The 19121-nt window shown below is 32.6% G+C and overlaps 1 protein-coding gene across 3 annotated transcripts in view; it reads right to left on the bottom strand.

Moving 5' to 3' along the window:
* Positions 1–7855: 7855 nt before the first annotated feature.
* The window catches only part of LOC148602098 (delta-1-pyrroline-5-carboxylate dehydrogenase, mitochondrial-like), a 29233-nt gene continuing 17967 nt past the window's right edge, over positions 7856–19121 (bottom strand). The window contains exons 11-16 of one of the 3 annotated variants that reach the window (XM_088554391.1): positions 18756–18841; positions 18031–18097; positions 16741–16862; positions 15364–15482; positions 14185–14222; positions 10833–11009 (exon numbers count right to left, since the gene is read on the bottom strand). In XM_088554391.1, the coding sequence (XP_088410517.1) occupies positions 10971–11009; positions 14185–14222; positions 15364–15482; positions 16741–16862; positions 18031–18097; positions 18756–18841 (471 nt within the window). In that variant the 3' untranslated portion in view covers positions 10833–10970. Of the gene's footprint in view, positions 11010–13884; positions 14036–14184; positions 14223–15363; positions 15483–16740; positions 16863–18030; positions 18098–18755; positions 18842–19121 lie in introns of those variants that run through there. The other 2 variants (XM_088554390.1, XM_088554392.1) reach the window with 2 other exon arrangements.

The following is a 19121-nucleotide window of genomic DNA, read 5'->3' as shown; positions in this document are numbered from 1 at the left end:
CGTCTTCAAGTAAGCTCTGAAAGGCTCCAACAACAAAACCAAAACATCTCATGGAAGCAGAACGTTGACACTCCTTCAAAATACACTAAAAAGTCAAATAACAACAGGAAGCCAAAATTTTTGGGTGAAATTATTCATTTCTAACCAAGCATCATGTTGCAAGCGCAGCAGATAACTTGTAAAAAGTTGGATAAACATCCGAAAAAATTCAACCTCAGTTTTTTTTTAAATCCACGGGTGCACAATGTTATTTAAACTATCAAGTTAAACTATAAATTGTACATGTCATTAGTATTCAACGATTCGCTTCCAAAAAAACTGCCTATAGAAAGGGAATGAAAGCACCTCTTGTTACAAATTCTTTCAAGAGTGTCACTAGACCCCCTGCCATTCAGTTACAAAAGCACTGTAAGCAAACACATTGTTCGACATGCCCTTTTACTTTAACTGATTAGGCCGTCGGTCCAGTAAACGACTTAATATATGTACCTAAAATAAAAGGTCGTCTACGCTGTGGTTTGCAAACGCTGTAAAATTGTTTACGAGGCGAGACCAATCGAAGGTTGGGTGATCGATTTGTAGAGCACAAACAAAGCGTCACCAATGGAAAGGATTGTTCAGTCGGGGAAATATTTTCGGAAGCAAACCACAGAGTTGACGACATGAAAGTAACTGTCCTTTGAAAACATATTCAGGCGTAAAACAACGAAAGTTTAAAGAACAGCGTATCACCAGCTTTCTTTGGACTGCCCATCCCTTTGGAATAAATATAAAAACCTGCATTATTTAGTCACAATAACCCGGTTTTCAACTACTTTTCGTTTTAGAAATTTTCGTTGAACTTAACGCATGATCAAGACCAATTTTGAAGGGCACATTGTCTCTGAGGTAGAGCTTAACAGTTTTTCCCTCAAAGCTTTTTTATCCCTAACGAATTTCGAGACCGTAAGGCTGAAAATTTGTGCTCATATTTCTTAATATTTTTTTTACGTTTTATTCATACTATATTTGTATTTATTTCCTTTTTGAAATTTAAACGTGACTATTATTCATTATTCTGACTTTATTGTGGCTGGAAGCTGTAATATTCGGCGGTTAATCCATCCAGTAAGACGTCGAATCTAAAAGGAACAGATATGGTGATATATCCAAAAGGTCAAATAATGACACGAAGACTCATTATAATGACTAATCTCTCATGGCTATGGACAAGCGTTTGTCTGCGGTGTGTAAAACTAGTATAAATGAATTATATGAATTTGTCTTTTATATCTTAACTTAGTGAATAATTCATATTGGATTGCTACTAGTACTAATGTTTTTATCACTGGTATTTTCTCCGTATTTCATGTCTTTTTTTTAAAAATCTTTTCGCAATTACGAGGACTTTTTTTTACCGGGCTGGACTTCTGACAAATAGGCTTCTGAGGCAAGCATATTGTGTTGCTACAAGATTGCAGTCAACACTTTAAACTTTTTCATGGTCATAATAATGAATTCGTGGATCGTTATGTTATGTGAGAACTGATTTGTCATAGTTTCCTTAGTATCCCCTTTTGTCTACCCCGGACGTGACATTTTATGAGCGGGTTTATTGGAAAGGCAGAGGACGAGTACCAAACCGGTGTACCTGATACAAACTCCCAATTTTAGTGGTGTCCGGGTTGATCATTTAATTTCGTTTAATTCTTTGTATGTATTGTTTTGGTTTTATCAATGACATGCTTTGTGTTGTGTCCTTTTCCGTCTTATTTTTATTCTTGGAATATATATTTTTATTAACCTTCATGACTTGGTGCCTTTGATAACTCTTTCAGAAGTTCAGTTTTGATCGATTTGTATATACCGATGTCCATTTCACGTCTGATGGACAGGGTTTTGGAAGTATGTTCAGTGTTTAAAGAGTTTACCATGTTCTCCTATTTCAAAGTAATCAAAGCAGTAAGAAGTGTCCCAGTCATCTAGTAAAATAGACTTGCATTGAAACTTACAGTACATGAATGAGATAAACTTTCTATGTGGTATGGGGCAATGGGATTTTGAGTATGGGGCAATTGGATATGTGGCATTGGGGAGATGGGACAATTAGTTACGAAGTATGGGGAGTTGGGGAGTGGAAAATTTACCCAATAGTTTAACTTACATCATGTTAAAGCCAGTACCACTACAAATTATCAGGATTATATCAGTTATTGTTTCATTATAATGCAAGCTATATAAGGAACTGTAATAACAATACTGTATAATTCATAAACACTTATGGGTAGGTCGTATTACAGCGGAAACCAGACCCTTATAAGATCATTGTTGAAGGATCCTTACGTTTAAGCTTATGTCCCTTATTATCACTTGAATCGTATGGACAGATCCCATATCCTAAGAAACGTATGGACATATATGTCATTTACGCTGGGTGTTTTCACTGGAACTGTATAGAAATGTTACGCTATCCTATAAACTCTATGGACAGGTCCCCCTATCATGGGCATTATGACTAGAATCGCATGGAAAGGTTACCCTATCCTAGAAACCATGTGTAAATATACCCTACAGTGGCGTTTCCATAAGGGAGTTGGCACCCCCATCCCTTTTATTGGAAAATTTGTCATTTTCACGTATAAAATTGACAAAAAGGCAAATAATGTCCTAGCATCCACACCTATTTTTGAGGAACCCCAGCTGGCCTTCCCAGTGTCTTGATCCATCCCTGCCCTATTTAGGAGATTATTACTGCATGGAACGGCATGGAAAGATCGCCTTACATTAAGGAGGTAGACCTAGGATAAGGGACATTACTCTTGAAATCAGTGATATGTTTGTGTCATATTCAAAGTCAGTCCAAGTTACTTTAATTCTTACATGAAATTGACGTAAAATGATGAATACAAACGTTCCAATAATTTCTAAGAGTTGTGTCCCTTACCCTAGGTCTACCTCCTTAAGTACTTGATGATATTGGCCAATATCACTGAAAAGCTATGGATAAATTCCCATGAAACCGTATTTCTACCTCATTTAAACGCACTTTCAGCATTTCAGTAAATACATGTAGATACGGTCAAATACCATCATGTTGTGGGACTAGATATTGAACGTACTGACAGTAGTGAAACCTACCAGTTTAGACACATGTTTAGTCGGTAAACGCATTTGAGAAATATTGACAATTGGTTTTCAACGTTGTATGAAATTGACCTTCATGGATGATTGTTTACACGCCACACAATGCATGTTAATTTGCATTTTGCTCTCAATGCAAAGCATTCGTCGTATATTTTGTTGTCAAATTTAAAATGAGGTAGACCCAAACTAAGATGTGTCCTGGTATACAAGATTGGTAATCGAATTAACAGAATAAATACAATATTGGACTAGTAAATTGTAAATTGTACTGTTCACGAGATTATAAAAATATTTTAATTTTAAATTTATACTGCAGTAAAGCTCATTGTGAATTATTTCGGAAAATACTAGATACATATTTTGTATGCTAATCTCGTATTCATATTGTGTAAAAGTCACGTTTAAGGCGGAATTGAGTACTCGAATAGCACGTCCTAGATTGATTTCACAATTGTGTTTTAAAAATTGACAAATAAAACATTTAAAGCTTGCTTTTAAAAAAACAATTGATATAAAACACGAAATGATAAACAGGATTTAATAATCGAAAAGAAACATTTTACTCTACTCTAATAGTGAATTGCATTATAGCGTTGTATTACAAATTTCGTGAAAGCGAAGGTTTTATTTTGGGATTTATAACAATCAAAGTTAAAAAGAAATAGACCAACAGTGAAACATCAGTAACTTAAGGAGAATTTTGATTCGAGTGAGAATATCAAGTTCACAAAATTATATGTATTTGGATGTCATATACACCAATACATGTAGTGCTTTAAAAAAACAGGTGTCATTTCAAACAAACGTTTAAAAGTTTGATGAGGAGAGTATCGATAACCATATAATTAAGTTTCTGTAATATCAAATTGCTCAATTCTACATGAACTATTAACTGATAGCGCTCCTGGGTTATAAAAATAACATGAATATGATATTGGTTTATTAAGTATCATTTTTTATTTTTTCTCATGATCCATTCATGTCAAAAACCCACTAAAGTCACTCATAAACACTTACAAACCAAAAGAACCAGTCTGTGTTTGCCTTTCGTTTTTTTTTTGCACTTTTGAAATACAAAATGTAAAGATCGTGGTTGAAAATTGCATTTGGCAATCCCTTCAGCACCTACATATGGAGTGTTCATATCTTTTACTCTTACGATATGCCAGAGCTTGCCGAGACTACCCACTTTTTGTATCGCGCTAGAATTCAAACAAATAGGCTTCTGGAGCAGGATTATGTTGCTACAAGATTGAAGTCATCACTACAAAAGTTTTATGGCCGTCATCATGAACTCGTGGATCGTTACTGTATATCCATCTGCGCCATGAAAACTGATTTGTTTAACGTGTCATAGTTTTCCTTTCCTCTTTCGTCTACCCCGGAATTGACTTTTTATGAGCAATTCGGCGGGTGTTTCTAGAAAAGCAGAGGACGCATACCCTACCGGTACACCTGGTCCATACTCCCAGTTTTTTAGTGGAGTCCGAGTTGCTCATTTGCTTTTGTTACTTTGTATGTACGATTTTAGTTACTTTATGTTCTTTGTTGTGTATGTCTGTTTTCCATGTCTGGTCTTTGTCCCTGGATTTCATTCTTTTGATTACCGCTATAACCTTGGTCACTTCGGTTTTCTTCATGTTGTTGCATGTTTAATACAATTGAAGCTGCATTCTTCTGTAATTTTGTTGGTTTGTCTTGCATATTTTTATCCAGATGCGACAAGATCATCTGCATAATAAAAATCTTCTAAATATGTAAATAAGGTCCATCTAATGCTGGTGTTTCCTTCACTTAGGCTTGATCTCATACCCAGTCAATTGTTATCATGAAGAGGAGATATTACACACCCTTGACGTACTCCTATTTTTAAAAGGAAACCTGGAGTCCGTTGAGTCTCCAACGGAGCATCTAAATTCAGCGTAAAACATTTGGATGAGTTTAACTATCTTTACATATATTTTTTTTAATGCTCGCCCATTTCATACCACAGTTGCATCCTTTCTCAAAGTTGTAAGTTGGTTTTTGGTTAACTTAAACGATTAAAGAAAAATAAATTACAAAGCATTGGAAAAGGGAAGATAATTCTAGCAAACACTGGTTCTAAATTTTAAAGCCAATTTCTGAGCCATCCACAGTCGATTTAAAATTCTTACTATTTGACATACATTTATTGTATACATTATATTGGAACAAAAAAGTTCAGTGGAATAAAATTTATCCTATGCCACCTATATAATACGATCTAAATCTGCATGGACAGGGAACTCAAGCAAACGAGGATATGAAAGGTGACTTAAGGTCATTGTTAATGTCACTGAAGAGATACATTTAAAAGTGAAAACAAACAAACAGTGGCACTGAAGAGAAAAAAAGAGAGATATGCCGAGGCACTGAAAGGGTTAAGATATTATATAATGCAAGGATAACGACCAGTAACTACACTTTTCAATCATTGTAAGTAAAAACATAATGTTTCGTTTTCACATTAAGTTTATTTTTTTATGTTGCTTGAATATATAGGGGCAATTCTATCGCTGTATCTGTTTTTAGTGTTTTGGGACCAACTACATGCTACCCTGTGGTATGAGGATTTCGTCGTTCTTCACTGAAGACCAATAAGTGGCCTTTGGTTGACATTTTGATCCCGGTGGAGTCGTTTTCTCTTTGATAAATACACCATAACTAATCTCGTTATATAAACTTTTTAAATAAGTCTACAGTTTTACCCGCCTAAGAGCAGATTTTTGTTTGGAAATGCACGTACACATTTTATGAAGCCTTCATATCAAGTGCAGTGCAAGATCCCGCTGACTCGCAACTTTCCATATTTCAATGTAAACTTGCATTATGTATTTTAGGAAACTTATGTCCCCTTCATTTGGTGGGGAGATGTATAATTGTTTTTGTGCCATCCGTCACACTTAAATAAGTGCTGCTGCACCAAATTCCATGATTTGTAGATAGTTTTGACATAATATTTAAAATCCACTGACAATTTTCTGGGAGTTATTTCCCTTTTAACTTTGGAGCAGGAGAAACGTCGTTTTTTTAAGACAAAAAACAAAATCTAATTGATTTTGTCATTAAGTTGGATCACAGGATAAATCGTCTTTATATATTGTATTTTAACTAAATGAAACTTTTCAACAACTTAATGCCAGCTTGCTCTGCATAATACATTTATGAGCATGAACTTGGTTTTGTAAGCTGACGATTTACTTTAAAATGGTAGACCAAGGGTAAGGGACACAACTCTAACAAATCATTGGAACGTTTGAATTCAGCATTTTACATCAATATCATGTAAGCATCAAAGTAACTTGGACTGATTTCATTCTGTTTCTTATGAAGGCTTGATAGGCTATGGTGAAATTGATGGTACGAGAACACAATTAATTCCCCTTGATTTCGTTGTATAACGAATATAGTTCCAACTTTGGTGGTAGGTACCTTCCACATTTTTTCATATTTTTACTGGAAACTTATTTGCTGAAGTTTTGCCTCTAATTGGTGGAAAATAGGTTACAATTACATGGGATTTTTTTTCATTAATCAATTCTGACTAAAAGTTGTGATTTGGTTCAGTGGAAGAAGGTTAATATTTAGGACTTTTAACTCAGTTCATTTGTCATGTTTACCCCCTCTCCGAATTATATGTATTAATTTCAGAAAATGATGGTAAAATTTTCTACAATTTAAATACAAAATCCTGTGTGTACATATCTTTAGGCCAGAGAAGTTTTATTCAGTTTGCGCTGGTGGAATTTTTTTTAATCTGCTCAAATGTGTATATTGAAATGCACTTAAAATTAATTGCGGTCTCGTGCCTGATGACTGATTTCGAGAGGTATGTCCCTACCCTGGGTCTACCTCCTTAAAATAGATCGTTAACACTATTATTAGTTGTAATACAAAGAAATTCTACATTCCTAAAAACTTACAATGTGCCTTAGGGAATTGAAGACCTTTTGATGATTTTTGAAAGCATTTACTATTTTGTATTTAGGTTATACATGTACGTTGGTGCATTTGATACGTTTCGCTATATCCACTCTTCTTTCGTGTTAAATAAAGTATTAAGGAGGTAGACCTAGGGTAAGGGAAATAACTCTTTAAATCGGCAATATGTTTAATTTGTATCATATTCAAGTTACTTTGATGCTTATATGAGATAGATGTAAAATGCTGAATACAAACGTTCTAATGATTTATTTAAGGTTGTGTCCCTTAATTCAGGTCTACCTCCTTAATTCATTCATTTAATTCTGAATTAATATATTTAGTTGATAAATGTCCTAGGTTGTGACTTCCTTAAAACTTTGAGGTATGGATAGACGAGGTATTGAAGATATAAAATTAGACAATGGACCAATGTTTTGCATTACATGTTTCAACTGACTGCACAGTATACAACTTTAATTGAAATTTTGACAATTACAATCATTTCAACTAGCTAGCTCACAAAAAAATACCCCTTCAAATGGATTAAATATCTTAAAAAATGTAAAATAAAACATTTCCCTTTATTGTCCTCCAACAATTATTATATTCCTTCATGCACATCTACGTACATGTGTGATTACCAGACTTTATATCAAATTAAATGGAAATCCATTTAGCAGTGAGGACGAGAGTTGCATTTACAAGAAAGGAAGACAGCTAGACAAAAGAATGAACAGACTCACTCCACAAACAAGGAGTATAAAAATACTATCCAGCAAACACCATATAATATGTGATAACAGATTTTATTCGAAATACAACTGAAAAAAATAGATATGATTATAAATTATATCATATTGTAATATTTTGATTAAGTAGCATTTTAGATCTTGGAGTATTACCAGTACATTGGGAGAAGTAGTGTTCAGGAATATGTGAATATTTTATAGCCAGTAAAATAGTTACATTCATGAAGTATTATTTGTCTTCTCTTGATTAAATGACCATAACCTGATTAAGTGTAGTTAACTGGACAATTTCTATGAAGTTTTAAATTTTCTATTAATCCCTGTCTCCATGACAATTTTTCTAATTAACTACCTGGTGTTCATCAGGTCAAAGTAATTTTATGAGTTAAAAGACAAAAAACATTATATCTCCTGAAGTGAACTGTCTTATTCACTATAACAATAGTATGATTTGACAAAAAACTTGTATCCTCCTACGTCAGATGGTTTCTGCTCACAGTGAAATCAAATAAGGACTCTAACTATTCCCGACTTGCGGACCAACATTTTGTCAACATTTATCTCCCTTTGGAGCAGGTGTCTATTTGGAACATGTAAGGTTTTCCATCCGATATCAACGATACTTTAGAAAATCTCGAAAGTCAAAGGGGAATTTCTAATTCTACTGACCCTGCCATAAATTTTCTTTACCCGGGATATAAATGAAAATCATCCTTACGTAACCTAAAAACAAAATGAAACACCCTGTAAATTTTAGAAACACCGTTGTATTTGTCTGCTGGGGATTCCATTTTCATTCGAGTTACCTCTTTCTTCTACACCCGAATCTGAACATCGATTAGAGAGACTTCGAAATTATACCTGCTCTTACGGGAGGTAACTCTGCAAAAACAGGATAAAATATGGCTGCATCCCGAGCTCCGCAAGTAGGGAATTGACTTCTAAGTACTACACAGGACTATAGAGCCAAAAAAAAAAAACAAACAAACAAACAAAAAACAATTGAGATTCATATTATCAATGTTAAATACAAATACAATTATGAAAATATCATTGTCAGAATAAAAGGACAAAAAACATTAAAAAGATAAATATTACCAATATGATTGATTTTTCATACACTAATCAATATGATCAGAATAGTTGTTGTACAGTGTGCTGACAATGGCTTTGAAGCTTAGATACAGATCACAGTCTGTTCAATGTGTACCTGAGTAGCCAGCCCCCCTCTCTGATTTGAAACTTTGCAATATATTATATTATTAAGTTGACATTGAAAAATACTAAACTGCAATGTGGTTCATATGGATTTTGACATGCATGTTTCTGATTTTTCCCATTTTGCTTGATTCTTACAAATACTTATACTTAAAGCAACTATAGTTTTCTATTTCTTTAAAAATAACTCTCCAAGCTTGGACACTAATAAAACAAAGAGATGTTTTTCAACAACAGACATCTTTTTAAGTACCATTCTTTGTAAGAATCAGGCAATGACTGGCATATCATTTTTCTCAATATGGTCTTTTTGTCTCAAATATATTTAAATACATCTAGAAAACAACAGAAAAGCTATTTAAATTTATCCTAAAACATTGGTGATGCAGCTATGTTTTTGACAGCCTATATAAGGAAAAAGATAGAGAAATTTTTTCTGCCATTTTTCCATAATGCATTTCAACTAAATTTGACCTATCACTATCGTGAAAAGGCAAACTTTACAAACACTTTGACAGTAATTTCTTGAGGTTATGAGGCATAAACAATTGGATAATGCAATAAAATCTCTCTGTATTGTTTCTTCATGTGCCACACCTTATACACACTTTGCCTGATTCTTAGATGGAGCAGTACTTAAAGAGACACAAACAAGTACAATATTCGTAGAATTCAAACCATTTATACTGTCAAGTACAGTACAGTGGAATTTTTAAAATCTTTAACAACATTAAAGTTTGAAATTGGCTTCCAGTTCTCTGAAATTTTTTTTTTTTTTAATTTTCAAAGCAACACTTTAACTTCCTTAATAATTTTTCATAACCTGACAAACTTTGGGAAAAAATTAACTACCTACCTACCAAAGACAAGAGGTAGAGTTGGGTAAGTGGACAAAATCCTAAATTTAAGTATAGTCTAACTTGTAAAATAATAACAATGGCCTCAGCGATAGAAAAAGTGCATACACAATATTTGATTACTGGTTTGGTATATAGAAATTGAAAGACTCAGCATAATATGTAACTATGATAACATTTAGATATAAAAAAATCCCATATTATATTATGCTTTGAGTAAATCTCTGACATGTGATAGTTATGAAATTAAAACTTATATGTTATATATATCATATAATCTCAATAAATATCATGGAAGAAAGTCAACTCCTACCCCACCCTACCCATCCCCCCAAAAAAATCCCCTCAAAAAAAAAGAAAATAACATAAAACACAATGAATTTCATTTAAGCACAAATATAGTTACTATTACTTCAGAAGTTTGAAACCATAACAAAATAGTTCATCTGCACTGATTAAAATTTTAATTTAAATGATCTGAACTTTTGAAATATATAGTATAGTAATATCATCACTAAATCACTTCAGATTCAAAGTAACTATACCCTGTATCAACACTTTGTACTATATACTTAAGTCTTTATAATAATTAATTCTACCCTCATTTTAATTAAACTTAAAAAAAGCATTGTTACAAGCAATGAACCAAGCAACTGATTCATCAGGACAGTACACAGGATTCCAGGGGATGCAACTGCATCCCTCTTTGAAAACCAACAAGCACTATCAAACTCATCATCTTGATTCAACTGTTGACTATTAAAGTCCCCTAGAACCTCCGGCTGATTGAGTTTAACACCCCCCCCCCCTTTTGGAAAATCCTGTGTACAGGCCTGTTCATTATCACAATATCATTCCCATTACAAAATCAATGAGGTCCATCCAATACACAATCAACTAGTTCCACCCAATACACAACTCAAAGAGATAAACCAATACACAACTAATGATGTCCTCCCAATACACAATTACATTGTTCTATAGGCATATATGAAGCTTATGTTTTATTTCATAGAAGGGTAATCCCAGCTTGAGATAGGTTTGAATGTTTCCTTAACAGACTGTATGGAAGCAAATCTCAATAGGTAGTTAGCTCCCCCTGCTTTGTCATTGGTTCCTGTAAATGAATGAAAAAGCCATGATATACAGTGCAACCAGCTTTTACATTTTGTTTTATTACAGGAGCTTTCTCCAATAGGGTATGTACCGTATTTTCCAGACTATAAGTCATTATTTTTTCTTCAGCTAAGTGTCAGCCTTGACTTATCGTCCACTTCGACTTACCTAAGGACTTTTCAAGAAAAATGTACATCGACAATGCTTTTCATTAGATTTGTTAAGTTCACTTTCGATTGCTTTGAATTCAAAATTTTTGGTAAACTGCAATCAACGAAAGCCATCACTCAAACAGTGAAACCAGTCATTGAATTTGAACATTATTGATCATTGCTGCTATCCTTTTATGAATGAATACAATGATGTTAATAAGAAACTCTGGGACTTTGAAACCGTTAAAATATATAAATAAACTCTAGTAGACGCTTTAACAAAACTCTATTTTAACTTGGAAAACATTATCAAGTGTTTTGGAATTATCTGTCCTTCAATATGCAAATTTATACCCATTTACAGTATGTCGTAACACATTCACACATGGCTCAAATTATAATTCAATTAAAGTATTATCTAAACGGCTAACTGCAACCAAATTTGCAGGTAACAATTATTTTTTACTGTATTTCGTAATACCAGGTAATATTGTTTACTAATTACCGCTCGTAATTATAACCAATTCATCAAACGAATTTCCCACTTATTTCACACATGGCTGCCAACGCGTTTGACATGTTTACAATTTCGTACTCCTGATGATCTATGGCTTCAGAACCATTGACATGCCATTCAATAAAAATAATTCAAGTGGCAGACAAAGTACACTTTAACAAAAATACATATATTTATTGAATTCAGAAATCTTACATTTAGTAATATCGCTGGAATAATATGCTGTTGAAAACAAACCGCTCAACTCGGATCTCCCCCAACACGTATGATATAAATGCACACTTATCTATGTTTTTTTTCGTCAATTTTGGTCAAATTTTGGCACTTCGACTTTTACACCACATTGACTTATAGTCTGGAAAATATGGTAAGTCTCGTCATGTGACCCCGTGATTTTACAAGAATGGGTCCTAGTCTACCATTCAAAAGCATGGAGATAAGTAATTTAGAGAGCGTTGAGTTCAGTGTTAAGGGCAAAACATCTTTTTGTGTAAAAAATAACGATAAAATGACAAATATCTATTTCTACATGATAAAGGTATTAAGAAAAAACATAAAATAGAAGATTTTGCATTGTTATAAAGCGTTTGCAGTACCTGGAAGCAAACAATTAAATGCAGACCAAGCTTCAGTTTAAATTCATTTTAGGTTACAGACCACCAATTCAACCAATGAGCATTTGGAATGTACGCAAAAATAGTCCTACGCAGAAATTACCCCTGTTCCTCATAGTGCTGTGAAAAAAGTTCTCATCTTATTTAAAAAATTTAAACAGTTTCTGAAAGGAAAAACATTTCTGTACATTTTATAGGTGCATTTTGCTTCTTGTGATGTGAAGCCTAATCTCCATAATGATTTTTAAATATACCCCTATCTTGTGAAAACACTGTGATTTCCCATGCTATTTATAGACCCTTCACTTCCGGTGACCAGTACTGCACTGCAAGTCTGCTAACCCCACATGCCATTCTGAGGATTGTGAGCTGACATATGTAGAATCATGCTGATATATAGTCATCTGTAGGTTAAAGTTAAGGTAAAGTCCAGAGAAGCCATTGAATATTGTGAAATTATCATAGAAGCCTATGGGAAGTGGAATTAGTGGTTTTTAGCCTTAAGCTGAAGCCATGGCAAAATGAAAAGTTTCTTGAAATAGCTTTAAACTACTTGAAGATCTTGTTAACTTTGCCATGAGAGGAATACACTACAAAAATCCTTCAAAATATGCATTTTTTTAAGTTATAGGTCCAAATTATGGAAAATTGGTCTTTTTGGCTGATTTTTATGTCCTATCTTGTAAAAAGTGTAGAAAATTTAGTAAAAATATCAAATATTAAACTTTGAGGGCTATATTTACCTAAATATGGTAGTAATAAGCACTTGAAATCAAGTTTTGTGTAGATTTGAGCAAAAATTAGGTTAGAAATGAGGAAAAACTCACTTTCATTACTGCGGTTAAGGCCATATAAGCATTCCCCTATGGCAACATGGAAAATCCATTATTGAGCACTTTTTTTGCTTTAGGTGCCCTTTACTGGTCATGTTTTAATGAGAAAACACTGTATTTACAAATTTAAAGCCAAATATATCACCTTTTGTGAAAATTTAAAGATTTAGGATTTTTGACATGTGATCAAGAAAAAGGGGGAGGCATGTCAGAAATAAATTTTTAAAAATAGACCAATTTCTCAGAAAATGATTACTTTTAAAACTATTTCTTCATTAATATTGTTAAAAAACAAGTTGTGATTGATATTTTTTATTTGAAAAGTCAGAAAAAGTTCTTTGCAAATATTTAATGCATTTAAGTATGGTAGAATATTTTCACTTTTTTGCTCGCACAACTTGGTTACCCTATATTTAAAAATCAAATATTTAAAAAAGTGCTTGTCACATTTCACTGAAACTTTGCAAATGCATTCAGTATGTGTGTAGGAAGATACCTGTATAGTTATTTATTTTTTCTAAGACAAAAAGTGACTCTTTAGGTTACAGACCACCAATTCAACCAATGAGCATTTGGAACGTACGCAAAAATAGTCCTACGCAGAAATTACCCCTGTTCCTCATAGTGCTGTGAAAAAAGTTCTCATCTTATTTAAAAAATTTAAACAGTTTCTGAAAGGAAAAACATTTCTGTACATTTTATAGGTGCATTTTGCTTCTTGTGATGTGAAGCCTAATCTCCATAATGATTTTTAAATATACCCCTATCTTGTGAAAACACTGGGATTTCCCATGCTATTTATAGACACTTCACTTCCGGTGACCAGTACTGCACTGCAAGTCTGCTAACCCCACATGCCATTCTGAGGATTGTGAGCTGACATATGTAGAATCATGCTGATATATAGTCATCTGCAGGTTAAAGTTAAGGTAAAGTCCAGAGAAGCCATTGAATATTGTGAAATTAGCATAGAAGCCTATGGGAAGTGGAATTAGTGGTTTTTAGCCTTTACGTTGGAAATTCCGGTAAACAAAAGGAAACCAGAATGAGACTTACATACCCTATTAAGGAGGTACAGAACACCTAAGGGAACTAACTCTGTAAAAATCAGCAAAACGTTTTATTTTGTGATATTCTGATATCAAACTCAAAGGTTCTTTGTGATTAAAAGTTTTGTTGATAAAGCTACTATATGTTAATTGAAATTATTCCCATGAAACATTGAAATATGGAGAAATTTTTTTGAAATTTATCTATTTTGCTTTTTGTTCAAACTAAAATACTGAATAAAATTTCAAGAAATTTAAATGAACCAAATAAATTTTACACAAGATGTTAGGTGTAGATGGGTTTTTGGTTTATAATGGAAATAATTAAATAAATTTCTTTCTGGAGCACAAGATACCCCCTGATCAGATGGGGCAAATATGGGTACAAAATCCAAGCTTGCTACAGCTTTGAATTTTGATTGGGATTCAATATTTGAATCAAAATATATAGTAAATCAAAAAGGAGCTTCTATTAATTAAAAACAAACAATTCAACAAAGTTTCATGATAATTGTTTGATGCATTTTCAAGTTATTGTGCAATTATGGAAAATAACCTCTTTTAAGAATACAGTCCACAATTTTGAAAACAGAAATTCATGAATTTATAACAATTGAACTAAAATCAATAGCAGTAAAATATTTTCCAAAGTTTCGTGAAAATAGCTGCAACCACTACTGAGTTATAGTTAGAAAGCTGTGAAGTTTCACTTTTTTACAAGAACAAAGTCCCATAACTCTAAATACTTTAAAAAATCAGGAATTTACAAAAACTGAAAGGAAGTCATTGATATTTATAAAGAATTTACCAGAGTTTCATAGGTAATACTGCAAGAGTTTTTGAGTTATAGTCCAAAAACAGACAATCACCCTATTTTGGTACAAATAAAATCTTATGACACAAAAGAACGGAAAAATCTGAAATTCACCATGTGATGCACACTACATAACCTGTTCAGAAGATTATTATCAAGTGTGCACCACGGGCATTGAGGTTATTTTAAATAGACCAAAAAAAATGTAACAGTCATTCATTACAATTTGATTTAGTTTCACAATTTAAGGAGTAAATTTTTTGTTGTTTGTGTCTGTTTTTCATGTCTGGTCTTTGTCCCTGGATTACATTCTTTTGATTTCCGCTAGAGCCTTGGTTCCCTTGATCACCCTTTGCTCTCATTAGCATAAACTTACCAGATAATCTAGCGCCACCAAATGGCTGTTGTCCTACAACAGACCCCGTTGATTTGTCATTAATGTAGAAGTTACCAGCACTGTCACGGAAAATGTCTGTTAATTCATTCTTCACATTCCTGAAAATAAGAGACTTTCAGTTTGATATCTAATTAGGGCTACAACGATACAACTACCTCACCATACGGTATTTTGATACGATACACAACAGCATCTTGTTCTACATATTTTCTTCCATTAGTAATATCAAATATTCAACAGATTTAAAAATGATGAATTTTGTTAAAGCAAGGTTTGATTCTTAGAATCCATAAATCTTATCTTAACAAAGATTAATGGATTTTTCTTCACAAGACAAGTTCTAATTTACTGTTTGTATTTTAATTTCATCAATTGTTTGAAAAAAAAAAGTTATATTATGACCTCAGAGATGATTTTATGAGGTCAACAAACAAAGTGGAAATTGGTGAAATTGGAAGTAAAAAAAAATCTTAATGGTAAAATCCTTACTTGAAATTAGGAAATCTGCTAAAAAACAGAAGAAAATCATCCCTGTGATCTGTATTACATCATATTCAAACCTCAGTCTAATGTATTGTATTATATCGTGACCAAAAGTATCGTGATACATCAATATCGTAATGAATCATTTCTTCCTTACATCTAATGAAGGAAAATTTGAAATTGATTGATGAGATACACAAAGCAAATCTAAAACTTCGACAACCAGAGTTTTGACACGTTTAGAACATGACAAAGAGGTCAAAATTTTCAATTTTTAAATGTTAGGCATCTTCTAATTTAGTATGTAGAGTATCAACAAAATATTTGATACTACGATGCTATTGTGACCCAAAAATGTAAAATAATGAAGTCCAAATTTACTTAATATTGTCTTAACTTCTAAAATATAACATTTCAGAAAGCTAGTTGAAATTTTTGAAAAGTGATATGCAAATACAAAATCATCCAATGAAACCTGTGTAGAAATGAAAATTAATTGAAAAGTGTAAAAAGATTTAATTGTAAATTTGGAGACTTAAATTCATCACAAATAAGAAAACATAAAGAGTTCTGATGTATAATTATGGCACCATTACGATGTCATTACAATGAACTTATCCCACATAACATTATTCTGCCTCAGATTTTTCCAATAGAATGAGTTATTTGCCCTTGAAATGTTCATTTTCAGTGCATTTCAATGAAATTATTATTCAATATGGAAAATCTTGTCTTTTTTTCCTTGATTCTGATGTCGCAAATAGTCAAATTAAACTTTCAAAACAGTGTTTTTTTTTTATACCATATTTCACCCACCGCCTGATTCTCACAGGGACCGACACTGAAGTGAAAAGACTATTAAAGTATACTCACTCATCCTTAGCAAATATAGCTCCAGTCAAAGCATAAGGTGAGTCTTTAGCAACGGATTCAGCAAGTTCTCGGTACTTCTCATCTGGATAGGGGTAGACTGCTACTACTGGACCAAATATCTCCTAAAAAATATAAAAAAAAGATATTGAAATTCTTTCTTCAAGAAGAAAAAATAATTGCAGACAAAGGTGCTTTGGATATTACTGTTTCTTTTTATTTAATGACAAACAAGATTTTCTGTCAGAACTCCCATTACTGTAAAAGTACTATTGTTCGTGGGGTATCAATATTCATGGTTTTTTGTAGGTAGGTCAAACCACAAAATTTGGTTCCAAACGAAAAGGAAATTTCAATTGATGTGTATACTGAAAACCTTAAAACCACAAATTTAAGAACCCACAAACGGTTGTTTCTTCCCTAAACCACGAAAATTGGTATCCACGAATTCATACTTCTTCACTTCTACAAGTCAGTACATGAGTGAATTTGCTTGACAAACTTTTTTGCACTAAAACTATAAAATGTTTTTTTTTATAGAAACATAAAAGATGGAAGTGGAAACTGTCACAATAATTTTATTCAAAGGATATATACTGTGGAAGGAAGCACATTTCACGGAATGTGTCTGCACTTGTCCATCTTAAATGGGCTTTCGGTGGGGGATTTTTAAAAATTTTAAATGGCAGCTTTATAATGTGTGAGAAAACTTTTAAAGTAGGATTTTTGAGCCTCACACTCACTCTCTTAGCAGGAGACAGAGCTCAAATGTGGGAGTCTACCGCACAATGTGAAAAGGTTATGAGGTATGCTGGTTTGTATTATAGCTTTCTGACCTGAAATCGAAACTTCCTCTTTCAATATAAATCATATAACAGCTTTGTATTTAAGTAGCAATCTAAAAGAAATCTGAAAAATGTGATACACTCCAAAAAAGGCTACATATTTTTATTTTTGTAATCAAGTTGATTTATGGGTTTATACTATGAAATGTGTAATTATTCATTCAAATCTGCCTTCTCTTAGGAGATAATAAACATTGAAAATACAGTATATTCTATTGCATTTGATGTCATTTACAGCGTTATCTTCCTTAATTTTGAAATCTACAATACATTCTATATAATTTTTATCTCCAAAGAACACAGGTTATAGAAAAATCTGAATTTTAATTTCTGTTTACTGTGGCAATTCAAACGTAATATCAAAAATAAAAATATGTAGATTTTTTACCCATGAATCACATTTTGCATGAATCTTAGCTGGAGTAGTACTTAAACCCTTCATTTTTACCTCATGCATAATTTTGTCTGTTGGATCTGTAGTTTCTACTATGGTGGGTTCAACAAAATATCCTTTACTGAAAAAAAATTATAAGACTATTATAATATTTCAATTTTTAAATGAGGATCAATGTTTTACAGCTCATTTCAAATCTGAGAGCAAAAACACTGCCAATTTAATTTGTCAGATGTTTTATCTCCAAATTAGGGCATGATATTGTTTGACAGAGGGAGTAAAAAACTAGGAGGTAATAATTACTCCCCAGGGGCAACTTCTATTTGACCTACATGCATTACGTTTTTTTCAAAGACAAGATTTTTGAAAACCACTATAATAAAATAACTTCAAAATCTATTAAGATATAGAAGCATCAGTTAGCTTTTTCAAAATGCAAATTTGTTAAGCTTCAGCATGGTCTTTCTACATTATGCCAATTCCATTAATGACTAATTCAAACACAAAGCACATTAGGGAAATAAAATGACATAGATACAAAATTTCATTAAAATCCCTCAATGAGTTTTTGAGTTACAGTGTGATGTATGGACGGATGGACAGACAGACAGACAGAGAGTGACAGCCCATCAAAATATACATCCTTTAACAGATCAACTGTGTTTTGACACAATTAGAGAATTACTCAAAGAAAAAGAGCAGTGTTTCGGGGAACATCTTTTTTAAGAAGAGGGCTGAAAGGTTAATTTATTTATTGATGCACACATGATGTTCCTTACCTACTATCACAGTTTCCTCCAGCTATAATCTTCAGATTAGGTGATGACTTGGCATGGTCTACATAACTCTTTATTCTGTCGAAAGCCTGTATTAAACAATTCTAATTTGTGAAAAGAAATTGTATCTTCCCTTTCCAAAATCAGACTTGGATGCAATTTATTAAAAGTGATATTGTTAGCCTTTTTCAAAACTACCTCATTCTTTTTTTTGAGAAAAATATGCATCATTTTTCAAATTGGGAAATTTTGTATATTCATACAAATCCTTGGATTTGTACTGAAAATAATTACTTTTAAAGATGATGTCACGAAAAAGATTAGTCATTTACAATTGATCAGTGTAATTTAGAACAAAAACAGCATATC

Source organism: Perna viridis, chromosome 12, assembly GCF_037379345.1.
Source record: "Perna viridis isolate PV_CMFRI_1.1 ecotype Kerala chromosome 12, ASM3737934v1, whole genome shotgun sequence".
In the NCBI taxonomy this organism is placed as follows: Eukaryota; Metazoa; Mollusca; class Bivalvia; order Mytilida; family Mytilidae; genus Perna; species Perna viridis.
The sequence above is the reverse complement of the archived record's forward strand: the minus strand, read 5'-3'. Positions and strand labels throughout refer to the sequence as shown.